Source organism: Xenia sp. Carnegie-2017, unplaced genomic scaffold (genome assembly GCF_021976095.1).
Source record: "Xenia sp. Carnegie-2017 unplaced genomic scaffold, XeniaSp_v1 HiC_scaffold_17, whole genome shotgun sequence".
Taxonomy (NCBI): Eukaryota; Metazoa; Cnidaria; class Anthozoa; order Malacalcyonacea; family Xeniidae; genus Xenia; species Xenia sp. Carnegie-2017.
Genome location: NW_025813479.1, coordinates 708,964 through 723,906, shown reverse-complemented (window position 1 = coordinate 723,906; position 14,943 = coordinate 708,964). Strand labels below are relative to the sequence as shown.

General features: G+C 35.2%; 2 protein-coding genes across 2 annotated transcripts in view; one reads left to right on the top strand and one right to left on the bottom strand.

Moving 5' to 3' along the window:
- The window catches only part of LOC124437754, a 56,357-nt gene extending 45,103 nt beyond the window's left edge, over positions 1 to 11,254 (top strand). Inside the window, exons 7-13 of the mRNA XM_046987683.1 lie at positions 920 to 960; positions 6,174 to 6,659; positions 7,824 to 8,115; positions 8,961 to 9,352; positions 9,557 to 9,689; positions 9,791 to 9,886; positions 10,307 to 11,254. Coding sequence (XP_046843639.1) covers positions 6,276 to 6,659; positions 7,824 to 8,115; positions 8,961 to 9,352; positions 9,557 to 9,689; positions 9,791 to 9,886; positions 10,307 to 10,344 — 1,335 coding nt within the window. The 5' untranslated portion in view covers positions 920 to 960; positions 6,174 to 6,275 and the 3' untranslated portion in view covers positions 10,345 to 11,254. The remainder of the gene's footprint in view (positions 1 to 919; positions 961 to 6,173; positions 6,660 to 7,823; positions 8,116 to 8,960; positions 9,353 to 9,556; positions 9,690 to 9,790; positions 9,887 to 10,306) is intronic.
- Positions 11,255 to 11,831: 577 nt separating this feature from the next.
- Positions 11,832 to 14,156, bottom strand: LOC124437756 (partitioning defective protein 6-like). The gene is made up of 3 exons (XM_046987684.1): positions 13,957 to 14,156; positions 13,607 to 13,829; positions 11,832 to 13,128 (listed from the first exon to the last, which is right to left on the bottom strand). Exons 1-3 carry the CDS (start codon positions 14,032 to 14,034, stop codon positions 12,422 to 12,424), a joined length of 1,008 nt encoding a protein of 335 aa, XP_046843640.1. The 5' UTR covers positions 14,035 to 14,156; the 3' UTR covers positions 11,832 to 12,421.
- Positions 14,157 to 14,943: the final 787 nt, after the last annotated feature.

Here is a 14,943-nt window from a genome sequence, read left to right as displayed (position 1 = left end):
TTTTTGCAATGCAGACGCGCACAGCGTTTTGTTGGCGCGCTTATCTGGGTGAGAACCGTAAACAGTACTTGTCTAATATAGCCTGCGTTAATATCTGCTTCACGATGTGAAGATTATCCAAATAGAACGAAACATATGTTTATTTTATTTCAATTTGAGCTGCATGTTTGACAAAATAAAAACAAGCAAAGTGAAAGCTTTCGAAGATAATGACGCATATCTCCTCCCACGCTTGAAAAAACAACTCTTAATTGAAGTTTTCAAAATACGCAACCTTATGCGACTTTGTTCGTGTGGTCTTTCAGCTTAAATCCATGTAAGCGCAATTTTGATACTTAAGCTTCCAATGGTCTTATTCCACCGCAATTTGGAATGGTCCAAGTCTTCTTGACGTCATTACATTTCTTAAGTTCCGGAGCGAGACGCGCATGTCAAAATGTACTTTGTTTCAGTAAGATAGCGAAGATCACAACAAAGACATTTTTATGATAGATCGTAGATACTTGACGTCTATGGCTCGACATTGTTTCATTTGCGTAATGTTTGCGTTTTATTCGTTCGACCAATAGGAATGGGGTAAAGTTCACCTAAATTTACATATGTAATGCGCAGAGATCGTTGGTTTGATGCAATGCCTAAAGATGTTGTTACTTTACTGTAGATTTTCTTAATTAAGGACCATATATACTTAAACAGTCCATCATATGTGACATGTACACACGCGACTATGATTGATGACAATCATCACCCTTGTCGTCATTTAATATGGCGATCGCCGCTCACCGATTTCAACCAATCACAGGCCACAACTTGCCTACATTTGAATATACACGTTGTCAGTTTTTTCACTCAGTCTCAGCCTTGTTGAGGCAGTCAAGTCTAAAGCATTCGCAGCTCATAGAACGTTGTTCTTTTGAAGGTCACGCGCACACGCTGACACAAACTGCGTTCACGTTAAAGGTATTTGCATTATTCTTTGGCTATAATCGTAATAATGAGTGTCTAATTAATATAATTTTTGAGAATCATCAGGTACAGATATAGAATGGAATGCGATGGGTTTTAGCTGTTGTGAAGAGTAAATACCCTCTAAAACTCGATCAAAATAATCAAATCATTTGAAATTGAGTAGAGTATGTTTGAATATGGGTAGATAGGGCGTATTCATACGAGAATGTGAAAATCATCTAGGAGTGTTGACGTGCTCACAAATTGGTTCTGTAAACGTAATTACCTAAACACATATGTATGTCATGCACGCCACCCTGTATGTAATGTTATTTTTACAACATTGTCAAATTAGGATAATGAGAGATTAAATTGTTATCGAGCATGAAATACAGTTAAATGGGTAAACAGATGATCTATAAAATACAGTAATATATATCGACCACATGATTGCTAATGTCTTATGTATTTAACTCATTGTTACGTTATTTCTTTACAATGCCTTCATTCACGGCTATGTCACTGAAGAGTAGATCATTTATTTGCAAATATGAGCCAATTTTCAGATAAGAAAGTGTGCAGTAGACAACAGATGTTATTGTCAATTTTTTTTAATTTTTTACAATATGTGAAATAAACGAAAAATAATGCCATTCATTAATATCGTTAATAAAACGAATTAGGCCGTGTAATGTCATGATTATTGCTGGTTAGTTGATAGTTCAAATCTGCCAAACCGAGATACTAGGACAACGGAAATACGGGGTCGCTAATGACGATTTCTTTCAAGTTTTAAGGGGAAATCTTCACAGAATTTACGTCATTTTAAAACTGCACTTGCAAAACAATATAAAATAAAAAAATAAACAGCTTAAACCTTACACAACCCGTCATTCTAAAATCACGCTCAAAGAACGGGTATCGATATCAACATTTTATATTAGACAGCATTCAGTTAAAACAATTTTGGTATTTAAAAAAATTCTGTTGATCTTTTATACCAAAGCCCTCTTGAACTATGTTTAATACTTACAACATGAAGTACTTGTTTAATTAAAATGTGTGGCTCCAGGTACACAATTTAAACAATAGTTTTAAGAAACCAATGTGAGTTAATCGCACTATTTTTACTTTGCAGACCAACACCTTCGATAAACTAAACAATTATCGTCAATGACTCCTCAATGATGTTTGTGTGTGTTGCTATGCATAATCCTACAACATTTATATGACAAAAATGCTCTAAATACTTCACGTTTCTAAGAATGCAGTCATTTCTTTGTATTATCTGATGAGAAGGCGTTTACTTGATGTTTAAGTGCATAATGGAGCACATTATGCGGGTTTATCAAAAAAACGAAAGCCGGAATCTTAGAAATGTCTTCCTATAGTCTTGTAAACTTTGCGTTTTGAAAACAGGGCGTTAACTCCTTGAGGGTATATGCATTTCCAAAGATTTTTAACGTTTATAAGCCATAATTTCCTTTATCATTTTTTGTGCTTTCCATACTAAGTTCAAGTAAGCCATCATTTATGCTACAATGTGCTCCATCAACGTAAGCATAATAAATTTATCGTTGATTGACTCTTATGTTTATGTTTTTTTTCCACACAAGAACTCCGCCACTTAATAGGAATAGACGTAAATCGATATACCGAGCAGACGTTTGTGTTTACTCAAAATATTCTTATCAATTGAGAAAATAACGCTGTTGTCAATAGAAACTCTGTATCAACAAGAACTCGACACAGAAACGATTTACAAAAACATGTTTTACATAAATACACACACGCAAAAATATCTCGCTTTATGACGTAAAAAGACTATGCTCTCATAATCTTTGGGTCGTAGTTTAATTGCGTTGAATAGTTTCTGAAATTTCCTTTTAAATCTGTTGCATATTGCTCTGAGTAACGTTACGGCAAAGCTTTGAGTTTAGACTTTAGAATGAAGTTTCTGCTGGTAGCTAACAAGCATATACGAAGATTCTAAATAGTTTTTAAAAAATTCTTAGTTATTTTATCGCTAACCATCCAATCACTGTATTGTCTTCTCAATGAATGAAATGGACAATGACTTAAATCTAAAAAAACTTTGAAAAACATATCACATCTTTAAAACTACGACGATAAATTTGCATTTAAAATATTGATATCTTGCTGCACAACATGACTTGACGGATTTTTTTGAATTATTTGGTCGCTTGGTTTTTTCCCTGTTGCTGAGTTACTGAGTACAATGCAATTGTGAGAACGCACCGATTTCAACGAATTCTTTGAAACTGATATTGCTTTAAAAGCGCGATATAAAGAGGACCTCTTTGTAAACGATTAAGTCACTTTTGGTTAACATTAGTACGTTCAGAGATGTTGTATGTATTAGAACATTCTTCAAATGAAAGGTGTCCCCTGTTCAAACTCAATACGCTTGCCTTTTTTTATTAACTCTCGCAGTTGTTCTTATTTCACACAACTTTTAATTCAAAAAATTAGAGAGTAATCGAAAATTCCTAAAAAACAGCGTCGTTTTGCTACATTCTCAACATCATAAAAAATTCCAGGAATATGAACAGCAAGAGTAATAATGAGACATATACTCTACACACGCCCATCGTTTTTGTTAGTCCCAACGAAATTAAAGAATGCTTTCTATCGCTGCATGCAATTGCTACCGCTGTCACGATTGTATATCCTACGTGCTATTGATGTAAAGGTCACATTGAATGGCCTACATATTCTTTATAATGTGTACCCGTACAAAGACACTTTTTTATATTGCAATCTTTGGCACCGAAGCAACATGTGGCTTTTTTTCTTAAGCGTTTTTTTTTGTCTGCTTTATTGCATTAAAAAAACTCAACGTGGGTTTTGACAAATGGTGGTCTATCGCTGTGGGCAAAAACTTTTTCGTTTACCATGTGAAAACAGGAATTACGTTGGATTCCTAAATTGGTTTAAGAGTCAGTGCGTATTGATTTTATTGTTAATCATGAATGTAGAAATGAAAGTCAATGAAATTTTCATTTTTCATATCACGTAGAAAGAAAATCATGTTGTTTTAAAGTCTGTCTTTAGAGTACATTACTTGAGAGGCTGAGAATGACTAAGTTTTTTTGACGTCATCGCGATTTTCTTTCACGCCTGTGATAGTCCTAAAATTTTTTCACCATGAATGCTGGTTTGAATTTTTATTTTAAAGGTATTCTTGTTTTGTTGCTCGTACCAGCTAGCATGCATAACAAAGTTAGCGAATAATATTGGTGAGTTAATAGATGTGAGTTAATAGATGTGAATAAAAGTTATTACATCTTTAGCTTCGCCAATCGTGATCTAATGCACGAACTTAAAATTGATAATCCTTGAAATAGACACACAAAATTACTAGCTTCAACGTTGATCTGCCAATAATTAATTGGATTTTGCCAATGTAATGTAACGAGTACTCTATGATAGGTTAACTGTAAAAAATCTAAAGAGGTTTTCATTATTCACGACATAACCGTTTCATAACTTTTTCTGCATCTCTCACTACCCTGGTTTGAGTGATGTCTTTCTGTGGGATGATGCACTTATGAATTCATAATTCATACAAATGCTTTTTGGACATAAAGATAATTGTATTTACATATAAGCAAGGAGTATTGACTTTAAAATGAAAATAGTTTTTTTGGGAGTTTTTTTTTCCAACTTCGTCAACAGATGCTTTCGATATTTCAATTGACCATTTCTTGTTCGCTTACAGTTATAGAATTCCACTTCGAGGAACCTTCAACTGTCTCTTCTCTAAAATCAAATGCCTACATTGACATTATTTTATTGATCACATTTGCATTTGAGAGGATTTACCTGAAACAGAATGAAAACGTCAAAAGAGTAATTGTGCTTTCTCCTCATCGTGCAGTATTGAAAATTATAACCTTTCAAAAGTTTTTGATTTTGCGCTGTAAACGCTCAAAACTCTAGAATTTTTAAGGACATCAAAGGAAAATGAGGAAGCCTTTTGCCCTACACCATCTAATGATTTTAGTGTTGCGCAGTATTTAAAATACATCTTTGAGCTCATTGTGCAAGAGAAGTGAGTTTTTTTTGTAGCTGTTACTTGCTTTTTACAATAGTCTAAAACATCTGAAATATGTTGTCTTTTACATCCAAACATTTGAATAGGAATCCCCACTTGTGCCACGCATCACTCTTCCCCATTTTGTATAAACAAACTCTTTTAATCAACGTTGATTTTTGACGCATGCATGGTTTCCACTTTGTGTTTCCTTTACGTATTTCGAAAGCTTAGCATTACAATAAATACGCACGAAGCAACCCCCTGCGTTGACGGCTACAGTCGGCATAATCTATGTCAATAACGCTGGGCTCTGCTATATAAGTGAGTAGGTTGATTGGGATAGCACACATAAGCGAATGTACGCACTTGCAGCTGTAACTTCTGAAAGCATTTTTTGGGGAGATCGAATCAGAAGGCGCATCTTGGTAGTGTATATTGGAGTAAGTTTTTTTGATAGGCTTGGTTTGGTGTGTACATTTAAACTTGTTTAAACTGTTCTGATATACGATGGTTTAGTGAAATATTTGTGAAACACGTTTTTGCTGTAAGATTTCTACAAGCTGTGTGTGTGATAAAAATCTACCAAACGTTAATATACAATTTGATTTTTCTTCGTTTCGCTTTCTCTCTGTGATTGTAATGTCAAATTAACACCCATTTTGTTCATTATTTGTCTGTGTGGTCTTACATCGTGAAACGCTACTTTGGTCCAATGCAATGAATTGTGCTTGTTTTAAACATGCATTACAACATAAGTAGACTGGAAGGACGCATTTATACAAATTTCTTCCCTGAATTCATTTCTTCTTTATTCAATATGTATAAGATCACTATTCATGTCTTGAATAGACAGACACACAAAATCCTTTGTTCTTATCCTCTAATTGTTTTCACAGCTTTTTCTTCTAATTTTTCATGGATTAATTTCTTGGAGTAAACTTTAATTTTACGAAAAACGTTTTTATTCCCTTATTCATATCCATGCAATGACGAGGATTGCTCGTACATGCGCAGTCACTGATTCGGTCATCTTCGTTGTTGTGGGAGACACATAAGAATGGCTTTTATTCACAATATCTGTATACCAAACAACAACAGCCAGCCTTTATAATCACCACTTATTTCTTCATAATGTAATGGCACGAATTTTATTTATATTCTTTAGATCAAACTTGAAAGGCACTCTTTGTGAGAAGTTTGGAACATCGCTACCCTCATTACCTTGACGATCTAAGAAATCAAGGAGATCTTTTCCTGAAACTCGAAAATGGCTGTTTTTGATCTTACCATGTTCATATCGTCTCTCACGGTGCTTGCATCGGTGTTCCATCGAACGTTGGCGTCTCAAAACGAATACAAGTTAGGTGTACTGTTGCCATTCACATACGATTTGAATTGGGATCATCCTTCTGCTAAAGAGTACGCTTCAGCCGTAACATTGGCTGTGCGCAAAGTCAACGCTCATCCACGGTTGTTGAAAGGAGCAAAACTCGGCTTTCTTTGGAGCAACACTGCTTGCAACAAGACCAAATTGATCCAGCAACAACAGTTTCAAATAGATCAAGGCGTTGTCGGATTTATTGGTCCCAGTTGTCATGCTCACAAGGCTGTAAACACGGCGAAAAAGAATCACAAGGCGGTTGTATCTTTCGTAAGTAAAAAATTCTACCTTTCTTCACTTTCAGAGCTTTATATGGTCAAATATTGATTAACTTTGGCAACTTGAGGGTTTAAATCAGCTGTTGTCTTTTTTCCTTTATGAACTTTGAATGTTGCCGTGCTGTTTTGACTTTCGCGTAATTCACAATAATCCTCTCTCGAAGTAGTCTGTATTGTATTTTAAACAAGATTTAAATATTATACTTGCTGTCGAAGGCTCGCCGTGCCCTTGAATGTAACGCGGAATTTTTTTTAACCGAATTCACTCAATTCGGGGCGCTGGTGTATTTTGTAATTTGAATACACATGTTTTAAATTTGATTTAAAAGTTCATACTCTCGTTGTTTATGTTCATATCTACGTCGAAATTTCTCTCATTTGTTTAAAATTTACTAAGTAAACACTCGAGTGAAGTTTTTATAGGAAGCTAAGCTTTTCAGTGATGTTCCAGCCAAAGACGTCATTACCTAAACATTCTCCAAATATCCAAAATACCGCGTATGAAAATAAAAAACGCCTCTGTAAATTTTTTCCATTTTCCCATATGAGAATTCTCTAGTACACTTTAAACCGTTTTCCGCAATCTTGGAGGTGCACGTTCGCCGAGACTTTAGTTCTTATCATTTCCTTTTGTAAACGATTTCATTTGTTGAATTTGTCCGATCAGGATGCTGAAAATTGCCGACAAAAATGCCCCTCTTGGGGATAATTCGGAATTATCTTTTAAAGTAACTAGAGTTTGACGTTTGTTATTCTATATTACATCCTATCTCTTCCATACTTTGCCTGCGTTAAATTGACGTCGAATTTCGCTCAGCCATGGTTAGATGCTAGTTAGATAGTCAGATAAGGAACCTTATTTGGAAGCGTTGCTTTTACAGCTGCGCAGCTGGTTGACAGGCCTTTGCGTTTGCATAAAAAATTCATTCATGAAAAAATAACTCGATGAAATTGCAATTAAATGAAATACAATACTCAATGTCGATTTCCAAATCATGATGCGCACTTTTCTTTGATATTGCAACAGCAAACATGTGGATTTTCTTAAATTTTTATGTTCATTGATCTGGGACTGGTTGTTTTTGCATTACCATTGTCATGGAGTATGGTCAATGAAATGTGTCTAACAAATTTTACTGTTTTAATCGTTTCCTAGGATTGCCAAGTGAATCGCGTTTGGAACAAAGCGCAGCATTCAAATTTCGCTTGTACCAATCCCCTGCACAGCAAGGCCGCGTCGAAACTAATTGAGCTCATTAAGAAAAGGGGTTTGAAACGGGTGAATATTATCTACGAAGATGGTGCGAAATGGCATTCTTTTAAGAAATACTTTACACATCTTCTCAAAAAGAACAACATTGCAACCGGTTTGAAACGCAAGATACAGTACCATGTGTTTTTTTCCAGGGTTCCCGAGTATCTTTATTTATTGCCTTTTAAATCTCAAGGTATTTTTGTAGCATAGTTTCTTTACGATGACATTTTAGAACATTTTTATTGAAGCCTTTCTCATGAGATGGCCAGCGGAAGTGGTTTGTGGGTTGAAGGGGATGGATAATTTGTGGGGGTGGGGGAGGGAGGGAGAGCTCATATTCGTATAAACCTTGTTACAAGATTTCCAGTGGGATGGCTTGTGGAAAAGGTTTATGGGCGTGGAAAGATTGATAATTGGGGGTGGGAAGGCTCGTATTCATATAAACATTATATAATCCGTAGAAAATGATGGTGGCAAAAGAAACTAACCTGGATATCGGGCATGTATGATTATTTGCCCCTCCCCCCCTCCTCCACTATCGATCTATCTACGCCCATAGTCAACACGATTTAATTTCTCTTATGATGAACTGTAACATCAATAGCAGATGCAAAATTTGGCAAAGTAAAGTACAAACCGGCATTCTTGAATATACTCTTTACTAAAGTACTTTAAAAGCAATTCTATTTGTAATTTTATCTTTTTTTGAAACTTCTCAATGAACAGTGCCCCAATTCATTTCGCCTATTGCTGAATCTACTACTGAGTAAGGGTTTAAAGTTGATATAACATAAAATGCTACTGATCTTGTGTAAATTAACTTAAATGCAGCTCGGATTCTTCAGCCATCCATTTTCATGCTGCTTTAGCGAATTTATTCCAAAGCCATCATCAGAGAATACATATAATATATTAATCGTAACACGGTTTTAATATGCACATGAAAAACATGTGACTTGGACGAGATTTGAACTCGCATCTTCGGGTTCATCTTAGCGAATTTCATTCGGTTTATTCCTAATCTTTTTCTTTGTGTAGCTACAATTATCATCGCAGCGTTTGACTTGACACGAGAGATAGTCTACACGACTCAAGCACATTTCGAGAAAAACCCTTATTCGCCATTCGACAGTCACCAATTCATTTCAACACCGCTGGACCGGTTATCAATGCGAATGTACATTTTACGACCGTTCAAATGGTTCTTCAGCGCATACAAACTTACCACTCCAAGAAGAACAAACGTGACGATAAGAGGGTTTAGGAAACTGTCTTTGATCAGCGAGGTTCCCACTGTCGAAACAAGAAAATTCGCGAAGTTTGAAAAACTCGTAAGAAAAGCTTCGCCAAGAAAGCCATGGTTCAGTAAGGCATACGAAGGATGTTTGTACCTAGAGAAAAAGTGTATTTTTGACAGATCTCATGCAAAGGTTGGTTTTGAAGATGTAAATTAAATTTTCTGTCTTCATAACAAATGCGATAACCCCATATACTGCTATATAACACTGATCTTTTTTACATGAAGTATTTGAGAATTGAGGCACGCGCCTCTTGTCCAGAACATCTCACCACACATGGTTTGTCTCTGTGTAGCCTTCATTTTTATATTGAATGTCATTTATTATCTACTTTAGGTACCATTTGAAGCCGTATATTTGTACGATGCTGTTTTTCAATTTGCGCATGCGCTGCACGAAGTTTTGGAGGCCCAGCAAAAACCAAGTGGCGTGAATATCATCAAGAAACTCAAAGGAAGGCAGTTTATTGGTGAGTAGCTCGTATCAAAAATTAATATAGTCTCCGTGTTGTAATAGTTAAAGTTAAAATATCGTGACAATACTTTGACTCGAGGTGAAATATTTGTATAGGTGCCGATGGTTATCAACATAGATTTGACGAAAATGCCAATGTTGTTTATAACTATACTGTCCTTAAACTGCGAAAAGACGACAGAAACCAACTTAGTGAGTAGAAACGTATTTGTCTTATGCAAAGAAAAATAACTACATTCCAACGTTTCGATAAATTTCATGAAAATTCATAAAGTTTGAAACTTTCCAGTCTGGAATTCAATAATTTGGGGGGTTTTCTCATCTGTATATGATGGGACGTGGGTTCGTTATAAGAAAGATATTATTCTTAGAAGGCTCATGAGTAAGGCATTTAAATAAATTGAAGTGACACTGAAGGACTGGACACTACTTTTGTCTATCGTTACACGTCACAACAATTATTTTTCTTCTTTTCCCAATGATGAACACGTAAAAGCGCGTTTTATAGTCAATTAATTGTTTAAGCATTTTTCATGAATTTATTTACAATTGTAAATCAAAACCAGGAAATTAGTCACAAAAATATCATTCCTTTTTTATCGTTGTCCGCAGGCATGCTTCCCACGAACGACGACGTTTCTCAGCAGTGAAAAGTTCCATACGTAGTTAGTGAAAGAATGGACGACCAACGTTGAAAGTAACATGATAATTGTAAAATATTCTCACCAATCTACTATAGCTCCTCATAACAGACTGTATAGAATTTATGCCATCTGTTGTGTATAAAACAATTGACAACTATACACCATCTACATAGGCTAGTTTACTCATCGTTTTAACGTATTTTATCGCCATTCGTGGCTTCTTCTATAAACCTTCGAAGAGCCATTTTTTGACCGAAAAAGTATTGAAATATCAAAGCGGTTATATCATTTTGATTATCATTCGCAAAGCAAGATCTTCTATACTAACTCGAGATGCAAAACCGGAAAGGTTTTCTGGTTCTGTATCATAACATGAAATATGTTCAATTTGAAGGCGAGAATTTTTATAGTTTGCAGCTAGAAAATGGCTAACTGTCACGGCAGGCGTCATTTTCGTTTAAAGCTTTTGAAATCATGTTTACTTTCTCGTTTTTCTTTTAAGTACTTGACGAAAACTCAAAAGTGTATTACATGTCAAAGCATATATAGACTGGGCGTTTAGTTGCCAATCATAATATTTGACCGTTGTCGTAAGACTGACAAGTATGCATTTGTTTATGTCAATAACAAATAAAGAAAAGATAAGCTAAGACTTGTGGTTAAAAATCATTAGGAGCACACTTTTTTCATTTTCTCGTTGAAAAGAAAAACAACTTGTGGCGTTTTTTTTTTGTGTTATTGACTGTAGTTTTTGTGTGGTTAACAGCTAAACGCTCATACCGTAGTTCACGATAGTTTTTTTCCTGGTTGTACATATTAATTTACTTTACAAAAGCCATTACAAATTGTTGTATAGTGCTCACTCATTTATTATGTCTATTTATTAGTGGAATAAACGTTAGTTCATGCAAAAAAAGTGTTGTAATCATTCTGAGGTAATTGTGAATGAAATAGTCTGTTTATCAGTAATATAGCAGAGCTTGTTTCTTTCACCATAGTATGATGAAATAATGAGTCTTTAGTGACTTTAGTCTAACCCCCTCCATCCATGTTGTTAAACAACTCCCGCATTAAAAATATGACAAAATATCCCTTCTTTTCGCTTGATGTTTCCATCATTATCCGTTCCAAGTTCTCTGATAGGAAATCTAGCTTGAACTCCCCCCTCCTCCCTCGGCAATGAAATATTAAATTCATCCTCTCACCCCCCCTCCCCCAGTCGGCATCAGGGGGGTACCCGCGAAATATGGAAAGTTTCCCGCTCATTTCAATTTCAAAATGGTCTTCACTTCAACGAACGTGGCGTCGAAGATAGCTTCGAGGAAAGGAGTCAACTTAAAGATAGTTTCAAACAAGTTGAAACTGTCAGGACACGCGGAAGGTAAACAACATCTCTATCGTTGTCTTTTTGTAGAGTAATATTGTTGATAGCTGCTTTATAACGAGCTTTTTAAAGTCTTCCTCGACACGAGTTTGTCAAGTATCATGCCCAGTTCGTGTATTATACAAAAGTTGTATTTAAACGTGAAAAGTACAATCATATATATACATAACAGTTCACAGTACCCCGTAACTTATATAATTGACGAATATTTCTTATTTCACAAAAAATTTCAAATATTGAAGTGGATAAATCAGCTATTACTGTTCATCGTTCCAATAAAAAGTTCATCTTGAAATAAAAGTTTTTCAAAAACAATGAAACTTTAAATGTATTCTGCTGAAACATAAGGCCAAAATAGTCTTCTGTGTTGAATATTACTTAAATAGCTTCTCTAAAATATTTATTCACTAAAATTGCTAATCCTTCAATAGGCTTTCATCCTTTGATATTTGATTAAAAATAACTAGTGCTGTATCTAAACAATCATTGCAAAAGTTGTTCATCTACTACAATTCGACTTTTGATAATGTCATAGTTGAAAATATTTTGCTATAAAATGTCATGAAACTTGAATTGTTAAATTCCTACAGATTGGATATCTTCAATAGTTTATATACATAATGGTTCAAATAGATAGTACACCATCCTCATCCACTTCGCCCTCATCCCCACTATCATTCATGAAATCACATGCTGGATTTACAAGACCACTACCACCTTTATAAAACATACCGCTAGGCGACACGCTTGTGGGACGCTGCTTTTTCCATGATAGCCACTGTTAGCTTCCAATTTTAATGAAGTTGGCAAATCCGGGGTAGAAAATGTTCTGTTATCTTCCAGTCGGATTCGTGAAAGATCTGGGTTTGATTTAACCGAGTGTGAATCTTTGTACACTCGACTCATAGGCTGAGGTGTTGGTTGGTTGGCAGGTTTCACAGTTATTATTAAATTATGACTATTTGCAATCATCATATCCGTCACTTGATCTAATGTCTTAGTTGAAACTTCAATACCGTTGACTTCTAGAACTTCATCATTTACTGCTAGTAAACCTGTGCTTTCTGCCAAACCGCCAGGTACAAGCCTCGAAATAAATATACCAGGTACTCTTTCAATGCCATTTGGAACAACTCGATCGCTTGTACCATCTCTGATGTAGAAACCAAGAGGTTTATCACTGTTATGCTTTAACAGTCTAACGCGACGATGTGTTTCTGGTACAATATCAACATCAACAATGGCCGAAACTCTTCTGAAATCTGAAGGTGTACTTATTGCAAGCCTGTGGACCATTTTCGGACGACTTGCAACCACATTTGTAACGTTGGAAAGTATGTTCTTTCTTTTGGGTGATCCAATTCCTGATGGTGAATCAAATTGGCTGTCCGAATTGTAGCTTTTCCCTTGAGAAATAACCATGTGTTTATTTGATAGTGTTTGTTTAAAGCAATCAAGTATTGTGTGGAAATTGTATGAAATATTGTTTTATGGGAATTGGTGAATCTATAACCTTTATTGAGATACTGAGATCGACATTCAATACATTTGAAGCTTATTCAAACCTTATTATATTCCCAATGAAATTCAAAAGTGTCTTATGGCCATAGTTTATATATTCAAATCAAAATATCAAATTAAGCCAATCAAAAATTGGAGTCACACATCAGTCACACGCATAAATAGTCAGACATATACAATTAAAATTGAAACACCACAATAGAAAGATACTTTGACGCAAATGCTTTGACGCAAATACGTAATTGCACATAAAATTACGGCTTTTAGGCAGTCACTATGACAAAGCTCATAATAATCGATCACAATTTTAAATAAATCAAAAATGCCACAAGAAATAGACAAAATAACTATATTTCCACTCACCTTGTCTCTGTACAACCAGCCGTAATCTTTGATGTGTATGTTGTAGAGCAGCAGCTAAATTATTATTATTGTTGATTGGAAGTAGTTCTCTGTCAGGATCCGTGTACCAAATAGTAAATGGTTTTTTCTCTAACTGGTGAAGTTTCTCCAAAAACGAGTAGAAATTGGCAAATTCTGTGTACTGATGACGGTCGATCGAAACTCTTCGAAATTCTGCGTCTAACTGCACAAAACGAAATAAAAATCATCACTACACAAGCGAGTCAATGATATTCAATTCTCTAAATACCGTCAACAATTGTTGTGTATATTGTTTGTATTTTTGTAATAAACGAATCTTCGAAACACACCTTTGATTTTAATTCGATTTTTGACAAATCAGGTTGTGTGTACGTACGTTGGAAATTTCCCTGTTTTTTCCAGCTCATTTTGCTCGGTGGATTGTATTGAAAATATGCCAAAATATTTTAATTATACCCAAAAGCCAAACGTTCCCGATCACGACTAAACCGATAATCACACTTGCAATGTTTTGGTTTGTAATTCCTTCTGAGCATGCGTTTAAATTTTTGCATACGTTGGGCGGGGAACGTCATTCCTGTGACGTCACCCTCACGTGGGCGAGCTTCCCCCAAGGCAACTAAATCAACATGCGGTTCTTTTCATCTAAATGGTTAATGCTGTAATATTTGCCAAGGCATTCATGTTATCTTATATGAAAGTCTTAGCGTGTGTTTGCTTGTTTCTCGTTCGCATTTACATTGGTATTCAATTAAAGGGCGTAAGAATTTAATCTGAATAAACGCTTTATAACGTTCAACGGTAAGAAAAAGATGGGAATAATTTCTACAAGATGGAGAAACTACGTACACCTGTATTATCTTGATATCTACCTAAGATTCGGCTGCTTTTAAAGTGAATTTAACTCTTTCTCAAATCGTGTCTTTATAAATTTTAACCGTTTCTTGGCCAAATGAGAACCGCGAAGATTATGTTTCGACGCTTTAAATATAACTTTTCAAACGATTTTCCACAGGGGCGTGCTCGATATTCAAAAAGAACAGCAGACAACGAATGAGCAGCATTTTAGGGAACGTTTTTACGAAACCAATTAATTTACGTTTACGAATGTTTTCAAATTTTCACTTATCCTTTGCCTGGTATTATCGTATATCATGAAGTAACTTGGATACAACAAATTGTTGCTTTCATTTCTTGTCGATGTTCACGTTTCAAAACTTGCGAACAGAATATTCATTGTATGTATTGTATTCGACTTGCAACTTCTTATTTAAGAATATCTTTAGACCGCATCTCTCACACTCGTTTGTTCTTTT

What these genes read in the sequence shown, in the direction of transcription:
- LOC124437756 (XM_046987684.1), bottom strand. Translation starts at nt 14,034, where the DNA reads ATGAGCTGGAAAAAACAGGGAAATTTCCAACGTACGTACACACAACCT. An exon ending in AAATCGAATTAAAATCAAAG is followed by an intron (nt 13,830 to 13,956) that starts GTGTGTTTCGAA and finishes CGTTTTGTGCAG; the next exon opens with TTAGACGCAGAATTTCGAAG. An exon ending in GCTGGTTGTACAGAGACAAG is followed by an intron (nt 13,129 to 13,606) that starts GTGAGTGGAAAT and finishes TTATTTCTCAAG; the next exon opens with GGAAAAGCTACAATTCGGAC.